Source organism: Phalaenopsis equestris, unplaced genomic scaffold, assembly GCF_001263595.1.
Source record: "Phalaenopsis equestris unplaced genomic scaffold, ASM126359v1 Scaffold000597, whole genome shotgun sequence".
In the NCBI taxonomy this organism is placed as follows: Eukaryota; Viridiplantae; Streptophyta; class Magnoliopsida; order Asparagales; family Orchidaceae; genus Phalaenopsis; species Phalaenopsis equestris.
Window position 1 is genome coordinate 136,046 of NW_018165037.1, and position 12,245 is coordinate 148,290.

Consider the following 12,245-nt stretch of genomic DNA (forward strand, 5'->3'; position numbering starts at 1 on the left):
TTGGTTTGTGATGTCTGGAAGAATGATTTGGAACTTTGTATTACTGGTTCGGTGTCTTGTTTCTGATATGAATGAAAATAATGTGTTTTTACATTTGTTCATGTTTATATGGCTTTCATTGGGAAAAATCAAATTTTGATTTCACAATTTTGCTATACGTAGCATTCCCATTGTTTTAATCCAACTTTACGTGTGTTGATAAAGAATTGCTGACGATAACGCTTAAAATGTGTCGTTAATTAAGGAATGCTACAGCTTGCAAGAATAAGATTCTAACATATTTCAAAGCCCCTATATAAATGCCTATGTTTCAGACCAAACAATAAAAAAATTAGACCTTATTCATTGCTGGCTTGTTTAACAAGATATCACATAATCTATATTGGATCAGTGCTGAAACTAGAGCATTTATACTCAGATCTGAAGCTTGTAAATTATCATTAGGATTGTGTTGTGGAGTCTGGATGAGCACAGATAGCAGGGAAAGCAGGGCCAGCAGGACACAATAGTAGAGAGTAATTCAGGCGTGGTGAACGCATGCCTGAAAGGCGCAACCGCGACTGCAGACATACGACTGCAGTGGGTGCGGTGCGCCGGCATCCCTGCGCTGAAGTCTGTAGCGCCCCCATGCCATATTCGGAGCACCTATGTGCCTAGTTATAGAGAATGCGATATTCCCGTGCCAAGGAGTGCCACGAGCACGCCAAACGCAGTTTCTCTTCTGTTTCAGTTTAAAGTCGAGATTTCAAGCGACGAATGTAGACTCTCTAGCGTGCGGATCTTTCGACAGGTTTCTCATGAAAAGAAAAAGGTCGGGGATGAAGATTTCAAGATGAATTTCTCTTTTGAGATCAGTAGGAAGGTTTTGGACTAGAGTCATGTAAGTTGCATTCATTATAGAGAGGAGATCTAAATGTGTATTTTGTATATTTTCTTGTTCCTCAGTGGAAATTTCTTGGGAGTGTGGCTCCATGATTTTTTTCCATTTTTTAGTTTCTCTTGTTAAATCCTAGTTTGTTTTTTCGGGATTATCATTGTTGTGCTTCCATTCAAATATTTTGTTCTGATTTTCTTGAATAAGAGCGATACTATTTATGCAGTGTGATTTTGATTTCTAATCGAATTGAACTCTAGTAAAAGTACATGAAGAATTTCATTTTCCCCAACAATTATAACATTACAGCTTTGCAGAACTAGCGAGAGCCCAAAATAAGGGACGCTCATCAATAAAAACCATAAAGATCAAGTAATGAGAAGAATTCGCAAGCTGTAAACCAATAAATAGTGCATTGGAGATGTAAACTTCAATATATAAGCATAACATAAATGCTTGAGGAAGAGAGAGTTTAAGGCATCAAATTTAGACCAGCTATAAAGCAGATTTTTTTTTAGCTCTACATCTTGGCTCTTTGAAAATTATTAAATATGAATATATGACAACCATTAGTTATATCTAATAAGTCATGCTCATAGAATTTCTAATTAATTAATCATTTATAAACCAATATAACACAAAAAGTCAATTTAATTTTTCCTCTAAAAACATGCACATCCATTTGTTCAGACAAATAAAACCGACAGACGTCAGACAAATACAAAATGAATAAATTTAGAGAGAAAATAAAAAGTAGAATTTATGTTATTTCCAACAAAATGGTAAGAATATACATGAGTGGTGAGCCAAATATCATCTGTGACTAATAGAATATTAACTTCATCACATGCGAAACATTATGATAAGAATTTATAATTATTAATTTATTATCAAATTCTCATCATGTTGTACATCAAAAAATGACCTGCACGAATCTCAAATCAGCATGACGGTCAAGATCAAATGCTAATGTTCATAAAGCCAACCAGCTGGAGAACTCATAGTCGACCGGCCATCCCAAAGCCGATCGACTAAGGACTTATGTAAGTCGACCGAAAAAAGACGATCACCTACAACTAAACCAAGGACTGATGTCCCCAACAAACTCACAAATATCACTATACACTCTCAATGCTCCCCTTAAAGATCATCATGAAAGAAACATAATTGTTTGACTCCACGCAAAAAGAAAACATGTGACTAAACAACTCAATCGACCACAAGATGCACTTTCGCCGACAAAAAACGATGCAAGTCATGACCGTTGCGATGGAGTTCGACTTGATCACCACAAGAATAACTCTGTACCGATTGAAAAGGGCCCGAAGTTCGCGACACAAAGAGAGTCACATCCCAGATCAAAATTGATCCTGATAGACCACAAACTCGTTCTTGAGTCTGTTGGTCGCCCTCTTATCGGGATGGCGGCTTTCAACTTGATGGCTGGGACAAAAATAAAGGTCTCGTCCACAAAAGTGCCTCAGATGAATACTGAACAGAATGCTCGACCATAGCCACAAGACTAAAGGTCTGGAAGTTTTCTTGGGAGCCATCCAAAGATAGAAAGCTCAACGAAAAAAGAAAGCCGAACGAAGAAGCAGAAAACGCGCAGAGGAATCATAAAGTAAAAGACAAGAGACACGCTCATGGGTCTCTCAACCCCTATTTATATGGATTCAATGGAAGCTCAAAAGCAATCTGATAAATTTGAGAAAATGTCATATCAACATAAAAATTGAGATAAACAAAAACAAAATATTTTATTTATTCAAAAACATAACTACAAGAGAAACTTAGTCCGACAAAAGGTACTTTACAACTTGGCCCTCGGCCACTTTGGTCAGAACCAAACCTCTCCTAACTAGCCTTCTATATAATGTTTGGCCGCTGAGTTTGAACTGATTCACTTGACCGGCCTTAGAACAAATACTCTGAACAAGCGAAGACCGACTACCTCCCCGCGCATTTCCTCCAGGACAGCTCTCAAGACCTCATCTTGCCGAACTAGAACAACATCCAATTCTTCTAGGTGGCGAGTCAAAGTTCTAGGGGACAACAAATGCCCTTCAAAAGCTTTGCCCCAGGCCACAACAGGATTGAACGAATGGTTGACCACACTCTCCTTGCTACTAGTTGGTGCCAGGGGAACAGGGTCTATCATCATGGCCGAATTTTGGCTACCACCAACAACCAACAACTGACCGACACAAGGGTCCTCATCTACAAAAAGTAAAAGTCACAAGTAAACAACAAGCAGATCAAATAAGGAAAAACTCAGGGGATTACTTACCCATAATACGATTCACTGCAGATCAAGTAGTCCCACCCACGTTGCAGAACAAAAAGTCATCTGACGACTCCTTCTCGTCGACCAAAGGGTCACTTCCCCCGACTTCTTTTAGATCGCTCGGAGGGGAAACATTTGCGACCCCCGGCTGAATCTAGGCCTCAGTAGGGGTCTTCATTGACGGATCGACTGTCGAACCACCCGACTCCTTCCCAACGCTAGACAGAAATCGCACTGGAGCACCTCGAATTGAAATAGATGACTCCTCTACCCCACTCGCTCAACCAGTTTTGGCTTCTTGACCAGTTTCTTTCTTGTTGGTTCACCCTCAGGCCGGAGCGGTTTTATCCCATGGGTCGCCAACATTCTGCCCTTGTCGATAGGTTTTAGTGTTGAATCAGACCCTTTCTCGATAATGGGATCACTGACATCAAGTGAAAGTAAAGAAGAGGAATAGATTTTGAGAGGACAAAGCTGCTCCCTTACTCCTTATATATAAGGGCCATGGGCACGAAAATCCATGAAGTCTATTTATTGTGTTAAACTATGACTAATAAGATTCGGTTTATTGTATTTAAAAATTTTCTTGTCCTAGTCATAGTCTTCACTGTCCGGGAGCAATAAAATTGAGAAACTTAATATGTACATCCAAAAATAGCCAGCACGAATCTCCGAGCAATTAACCCGCAACCTTCAAAATTTCAAGATAAATAAACTTAAAGAATTGATACCAAACTCACATATACAATTAATGAGTATATAACAGATGAAACATTGACATACAAAATACTAAAACCACTCATATTTGGTAACAAAATCATCGAATCCGCAACAAGGTATATTAATGGATAAAATATGGTATTTTACAATCAAAGCTAGGTTAGTGGCCGATATAATATTGAATAACTTGAAAAAAAATAATCTAGTCAAAATAATTTGCAACTCAAATATGATTTTGAAAGTGCAATTACTTTGAAAAATATCAAGTTCTGCCAATTGTCAAAATGCATGAAATTATCAACCAGCATGTGCTTACGAAACAGCATAGAAGCTCATAATCCACCCAAAATAAATAAAAAAAGTTACATTAGTAGCAGATTGGTTTGAAGGAATTTGAACGGATGGTATTTTAAATTTACTTCAAATTTTATATTAGGCATAGCCGCATAGGTCATAATTTAATTAGCAGAAAACTGGATTTACCTAAAAAATGAGAACAAATAGATTTCTTTTTTTCATTTATAATTCCCCAGCCAACATTAGTGAAAAACTGATAAAAAATTTATAACAAGCAATTCTATTTCAGTATCATGATGAGTATATTTATGTAAATGATTCTAAATTACATGTTTGATCGATCCTATTTGTAACAAAAGTTAAAGTGGTCTATAAGATGTATTTCTGTGCAAAATAAGTCTTTTTACCAATATGTAGTAGAGTAAATCATTGGTTTGATGATTGGCTACAATTCTTCAAAAATGGTGTAGCAGCTATAAGTGACACTATCATCATACAAATGACAGCATTAAAAGAAACGTTTACTGTTAAAACATGATTTCAAAATGACATGCTGGTCTGAAGCATGTTCATTGAAATGCTCACAACCAAAAGGATGGGCATTGGATTTCATGGATGAGGAATAGTGTAAATTTGGCAAGAACAACCCTGTTTGGGATCAATTTTGTGCTCTTTTTTATTTTTATTTTTTTCTTTTATTTTTTAAAATATGTTTGTTTAGTATATTTTTTTACATATTTTAAATTTTTTCTATAAAATAAAATAAATTTTTTTTTAAAACACTGAAAAAAATTTTTAAGTATTTTTTTTGGTGAAAGTGATTTTTTTTAGTGTTTAAAAAAATTATATCTTAATCAAATATGTTTTATTCCAAATGAAAACATCAACAAAACAAACTAAATAGATAAATAAATAATAAAAGAGTGGGATCACTTTTATTTTTTATTTTCAATTTTTATTTATATTTTGTTTTGTTTATGTTTTGATTTAAAACAAAATATGTTTGACATACTTGGTTAAGATATGATTATTTTTTAAAATGCTCAAAACACCTAAATATTATTCTGAGTGTTTTCAAAAACATGATAATTAGTTTTTGGAAACAAAAAATAATAATATGTAAAAAAAAATATGTTTTTCAAAATAAAAGAAAAAACAAAAAAATAAAAAATAAAAACAAAATTGAGCCCAAACACAATATAAATTAATAAATGGATTATCGGGGAAGAGATTTTACCTCTATTTGAGGGATTAGACAGGGTCGCCCGGCTTCTCTCCTTGTTATCTACATGTGGCAGTAGAGAGGGGCCTGAAAAAGAGAGAGCTTTGTAAGTAAACCTGAATATTACACTGATAGAGAGCTGTAAGAGATGCATTAGCCAATGTAAAATTATTAAAACTCTAAAAGGCACTGATACAATATTAGATGTGATGTACAATAGAGATAAACAAAAGACAATAATCCACAAGTACCAAAACTTCAGCATAAATTAGCCGGCTCAAGAAAAAAAAATAGCAAAAGCATATATTTTATTCCAAACACTAATTGAATAGCTGTAAACATCTGAAATTCTATAAGAAAATTAGTGAATGAATATAATTTTTCAGCAAGAAACAAAATTCACCATGGAAAGAATCCAGAATATCGAACTGGGCAATATTTCAATGACACATATGGTAACACCACTCACTAAGCAAATTAACATCAAGAATAATAATAAAAAACACCCATGAAAAGATTCAAGCTTCAAGTTAGTGCAAATAAAATTTCCACCGGAAGTAGTTATCAATAACCACTAAGCACTCCCATATGCGTATCCGATGCTGCAGAAACTTGGCTATCGTGGCAATACCCATATTTCTCATCTTGTCGCTATCTGTTATTGTAGCAAGGAGCTCTATATTGGTTGGAATCAAGAGATGTTGGGCTAGACCGTAAAGATATAATGGAGTTAAAATAGATGTAGGACAGAAAGGTTGTCTCATATCATGCATGTACTAAACAGAGAATGAACAATAATAATAATAATAATAATAATAATAATAATAATAATAATAATAATAATAATAATAATAATAATAATAATAATAATAATAATAATAATAATGGGCCATTTACATAAATACCACCCCATTCTTATGCATTTACATATCTAACACCAAAACTTTACCTTTTGCACTTATACCACCAAAAAATTTCGTATCACATAAAAAATATCACTATTTTAACATTTAAAAAGTGAAATACACCATTACATGCATAGATAAGATGGCATATATGTAAAAATTATACTTTAGATGTTAGATAAATAAATACATAATAATTAAGTGTTATGTGAGTGTTGAGTCCATTTGAGATGTAGGATCCCGTTAGTCCGTGTAGACATACAATTCGGTAGAAACCCCATATGATCATAAAATTGATGAGGAATTGAATATAAAATGGAGAGAGAGACGGATGAAAAATCTCTGATGAAGACTTTGGAAAGCCTATATTATTTTGATCTCCAGTAAGCCGGAGATGGATGATTTCACAATGATGCCTCTGACTCCCTCCAGAGAAACAAATAGATTATTAGAAAGAAAGAGAGAAAGATAGAAAGATTCCCAGGTCTTGAGAAAGGGTTCCAGAAGTCAGCCCATATTCTTCTTTTTTTCTCCCTTTTATACATGAGGGGCAGCTTCTCATAAAATAATCGATACAGTGTTTCTAGTTTCGTCGGTAAGCTCCATCAGTTATCTTTGATGGAAAGACTTTAATGTAGATAAGATCAACATCTGGTGCACATACCAATGTCGGCAATGTGATGTTTGTCATTTTGCCTTGGGCAGTGGGTTTGGCCTCAAAAATTGAAAGGCGGATTAAATGTTGAGCGAACGGATATTAAAGTACCCTTCATCGGCTTCAACTTGTAGATGCAATGCAGTTACTTTTGGTAGTGAGTTCAGTTAGGTCACTTCGGCTGGTCAGCCCCACTTAGCTACTTCGATTGGCAGACCCGGTTCAACCACTTTGTGTTGTGAAAAACGACGGCAACAAAGCAAAAAAAAAAATAAAAAAAAATCGCAAAACAGAAAAAAACGGCGGAAACACACAATTTACGTGGTTCGACAAAATTGCCTACGTCCACGAAGCTGTAGAAGATTTTACTACTTCGAGGAATTACACTGTCGAGAGTACCTCGACGTTTATAAGAAAATCTCTATTTTCTTCTCTCCCTTCCTCTCTCTTTCTCTTTTCCTCTTTTTCTCTTAACTCTCAAGAGGACTTGACTTGGCCTTGTTTGGCTTTACTTGGCTTGCATTTCCTTTAAACCAAAAGAGACTATTTATAGAAACCATGGGAGTGGTAGGTGGGAGGTAGGTCAACGGTAGGTGGGATATAGTAGGTAAGTGGTAGGTGGGTGTGGTAGGTGAACGGTAGGTGAGATACTTAATTAGGAAGCTAATTAAATTCGGTGGACCGGGTCTCCACATTACCCAACAATTCTCCCACTTGGAGACTGAGACACTGAATGCATCACATACTGACTACAACATCTACTAGTTGTACCGATCTTTTCCTCAAACATAATATCATTCACCTCTGCAACTCAAAACCCTTGTCTTCATGTCAGAAGACCAGCTGAAGTTGAGCACAACTTCAACTTCTCACGAGTAACACCCTCAGTTGGCATATCACCGTCAACGTAGCCTCGTACCACCAAGCTCTTTCCTGGGTTACTCTTGTATTTGCTTACAACTCCCACTGCATGAGCAATATCATGCCCCTGCTGAAAGCTCTTTTCAACAAGTCCAGTTTTGTACCTTTTACTGCCACCAAATACAGTCTTCACCCGATACACCCACTTGTTGTGTAATGTCTTCTTCCTTGATAGAAGTTCAGTCATCTCCCAAGTCTGATTCCCTAGTAGAGAATCTGTCTCCTCCTTCTTGGTCAGCTCCCACTTGCTCGAATTCTCATCTTGCAAGATTTATTCATAACTTTGTGGTTCTCCACCATTTGTCTGTACGAGATCTGGTTCATAACTCTGTGGTTCTCCATCATTTGTCTGTACGAGATCTATTTCTTGCCTTTGGCGCTCTACCACTTTTCAGGAAATTGACATTCTTCTACTTCTTCATAATGCACTAATGCACCTCTGACTCCTGTGTCCTCGTCTGAGTAAACCTGTAGTTATATATAGTGTGTCAATTTTCTTACCCCGAGTAAGTACTAATGCTCCTTTGGTAACCTTCCAGGTGTTATCTGAGAACACTACCGCATGACCATCCTCATTAAGTTGTCCAACAGAGATGAGGTATTTCTTCAACTTAGAATTGTGTCTGACCTTTTTCAAAGTCCATTTGCTCTTGTTAGGGAGTGTAATATCAACATCTTTCATCCCCACCACGTCCATAGCTTTTCTATCAGCCAGATGTACCTTCCCAAAGTTACCTGCAACATAATTTCGCATTAACTCTCGACAGGAAGATGTATGGAAGGAAGCCCCTGAATCCAGTCCAGTATCCAATCATCAACAGAACTGTAAACTGTCAGAAATAGTTCATCATGTATTTCTTCAGATACAACATTAACGCTATCATTCTCCTTCTTCTTAGGATTCATGCAGATCCTTTTTATGTGACCAGCCTTGCCACAATTCCAGCAGGTTGCCTGCTGACCTGATTTTGATTTTGATATTCCACGGTTTGAGTTTCTGTCTTGTCATCTCTCTCTGGAATCAACAATCAGCGCCAAACTCGAACTCGAGGTCTCGTCAGAATCTTTCCTACGCACCTCCTCAGCCAAAATCAAATCACGAATATCATCATATTTTAGCTTAGATTTACCTGCAGAACTACTAACTGTCATTTTCATAGCTTCACAGCTATTTGACAATGAAGCCAACAATATCAGCGCACGTATCTCATCATCAAAATCAATTTCAGCAAACAACAACTGATTTGTGATAGTGTTGAAATCATTTAGGTGTGAGCAACAGACACACCTTCCACCATTTTCAAATTGAATAACTTTTTCATCAAATACACCTTATTATTCGCCGATGGTTTTTCATACATACCTGATAAAGCCGCAATGAGATCTGCAGTAGTCCTCTCCTTGATGACATTGCGAGCAACCGATCTCGACGGGGTTAATTGTATAATCCCAGAACCTGTCGATCCAACAGATTTCATTCCGCCTTGTCCATCTTTTCTAGTTGTTTTCCCAGTAACGGAAGATGAAGTTTCTTCCCATAGAGGTAGTCCTCTATCTGCATCATCCAGTAAGCAAAATTTGTGTCATTGAACTTCTCGATCCCCGATGTCATCACTTCATTTCTGCCCATCGTTCTTCCTTCGATTCGAACCAAAACTCTGATACTAGTTGTTGTGAAAAAAGACGGCAATAAAGAAAAAAATGGAACGAGAAAAATTGCACGCAGAAAAAATACCAGAGCGACACATAGATTTACGTGGTTCGACAAAATTGTCTACGTCCACGGAGCTGCAGAGGATTTTACTACTTCGAGGAAATACACCGTCGAGTACCTCGACGTTTACAAGAAAATCTCTATTTTCTTCTCTCCCTTCCTCTCTCTCTCTCTTCCTCTCTTTCTCTCTTAGAGGACTTGGCTTGGCCCATGGCATGGCTCCTCCTTTAAGCCAAAAGAGACTATTTATAGAAACCATGAAATCGGTAGGTGAGAGGTGGGTGTGATTCTTAATTAGAAAGGGTGGGGGGATTGGGGAGGTGGGGCGTAGATGGGTGTGGTAGGTGAGCGGTAGGTGGGATACTTAATTAGAAAACTAATTAAATTCGGTGGACCGAGTCTCCACATTACCCAACACTTTGTCTGATGGGCTTACCTAGAAACTTCGGCAGGTAGACCCAGTTGAACCCACTTCGGCCGATAAATTCGATTTCTGTGAATAAAATAAAAAAAAAGTAATTTAAGAATTACTATGATCCAGTATTTCTGTATGCAATAGCTAAATCTTCCAAAAAGAATTTAGTTCAAAACTACAATTACTATGACCTCATTTGTACAAATATGCATATGCTAAATGAGTTTTCTCAAATAAGATATCTTGACCTAATAAATGATAAGAATTTGACGAATGAAGGAAAGTTTAAATTTGTATTTTGTAATTATAATTATTCATTCATGCTGATTTATTCTCAAAGTTGAGTTTAAAAATTAAATTAAATTTAGTTATTTAAAATTTTGAATTAAGGAGGTGAATTTTTTGAATTTATGTATGTTTAATTTAGCCCTTTGGCTATCATATCATTCCATTCTTAATATTTGCAGTGAATATTATTATATCCATTATTGCTTGATGTCTTTCGCATTACATTTAGAGATGTTCAATATTCAATGCAACACAATAAGGCCCAAATAAAAAAAAATCGTAGTTATGATTTTCATATTATTCATATTATTGCTATGTGGTCATTTCATTATGTTTTTATAATGTTAAAAATCCTTTGAGTGTCATGATAAACAAGTAAAATGAGTAAGATTTCAAAAATGCATGAAATTATATCAGTGAACCAAAGCCTTCAATCATAAATGAATTATTAAAGGCTTCATTTTATGATTAAAGAGAGATGACAAATATGAATTTAAATGCACTCGTGCTCCCACAGGATCTCTCCTTTTATCACTCTTCTTTATAAGTGTTGGTCGACAAAAAATGGTGAAAATATAGCTTTATTATTGTGTAAAGTTACTGTTGAAATTTTTGGAACAAAAAATGGAGAATTTTATTACTAAACTATGTTGAGTTGTTTTGAGCTTACATGACAACATCATGGTTATGCCTATTTATGGGCATGAGAGACTAAATCTAGAAATTTCTAAACTTTTACATTTCTTTCTAGAAAAACTCACTCTATATTCATTCTAATTAAGTGCCTATTTGAGACAGTTGCAACTATTTGAAGAAGCAGCCGTGAAACTGCTGAAGAAGAAACTGTTGTTGAAAAATTGCGGAGACTATTGTAAAAAAAAAAAAAATTGAAAAAATCAGACCACATCTTTCATATTGCCACAACAGGTAGATAAGTATGGTAGGAAGACACAATTTTTAACAGTAGTTTTTTGAGAACGCAATTAAAACGCGATTTTGTCAAACAAAAAAAACCTTGGTGAGACACTACACTGCCAGCGCAACGCTGCTGCAAATACACCCTAAATATTCTAGAGTATTCTCATTTAATAGAAAGATCCTAGAATTTCATACTTAAGACTAAATATAACATTCTAGAGTATTGGAAAAATAAGCATCAATCTTAGCACTCCTTGATGCGAATTTCGATTACTTTGATTCCAAACTTTCCTTTTGGAAGTGCCTTCGTGAACATGTATGCTAATTATTATTCAATCTTGTAGTTGTTGAGTTTAATTTCTTGATTGGTCTTAGCTTCTCTAATGAAATGATATTTGATACCAATATTTTTAGCTCTATCATAAAATACAAGACTTTTTTGCCATTGATTTAGCTTATTTGTCGTCGTGATAGATTTTTGTGGCTCATCCATATCTTCTAGTTTATATTTTGGGTATATAGTCTGCTTGTAGTTGCGGCAACTGCAATATATTCAACTTCAGATGATAATTGTGTAACATTTGTTTGCTTCTTTGATGCCCTATAAAATATTTTTGAATCTAGTGTGAATTTACATCATGAAGTCCTCTTCATGTCATCCATTGATTCAGCCTAATTAGTGTCAATAAATCTAATTAGTTTTAAGTTAGGAATAAATTCATACCGGATGTCATAGTTCTTTGTTTGTTGTAGACATCTATAGGGCTATAAACGAGCCGAGCTTGAGCGAGCTCAGGGTTGGCTCGTGTTCGCCTCGTTCGAAATAGCTCGTGTTCGAAATCGGCTCGTGTTCGAAATCGGCTCGTGAACAGTGTGTTCGTGTTCGGCTCGATTTAAATATTTGTGTTCGTGTTCGGCTCGTGTTCGGCTCAAAATTGGCTCGTTAAAGTAAAATTGAGAAAAATAGATGTCAAGTGTGGGATTCGAACCTGGATCAAATCTATACAAAAGAAGACACTAACCACATTG

General features: G+C 35.8%; 2 protein-coding genes across 2 annotated transcripts in view; one reads left to right on the plus strand and one right to left on the minus strand.

The window, feature by feature from the left end:
* LOC110029587 (glycerol-3-phosphate 2-O-acyltransferase 6-like) overlaps positions 1-874 on the plus strand; it is a 2,887-nt gene extending 2,013 nt beyond the window's left edge. Inside the window, exon 3 of the mRNA XM_020731940.1 lies at positions 482-874. Coding sequence (XP_020587599.1) covers positions 482-874 — 393 coding nt within the window. The remainder of the gene's footprint in view (positions 1-481) is intronic.
* Positions 875-5,417: 4,543 nt separating this feature from the next.
* LOC110029590 (pentatricopeptide repeat-containing protein At1g77405) overlaps positions 5,418-12,245 on the minus strand; it is an 18,150-nt gene continuing 11,322 nt past the window's right edge. Inside the window, exon 2 of the mRNA XM_020731943.1 lies at positions 5,418-5,487. The gene's annotated coding sequence lies outside the window, so the exon portion shown is untranslated. The remainder of the gene's footprint in view (positions 5,488-12,245) is intronic.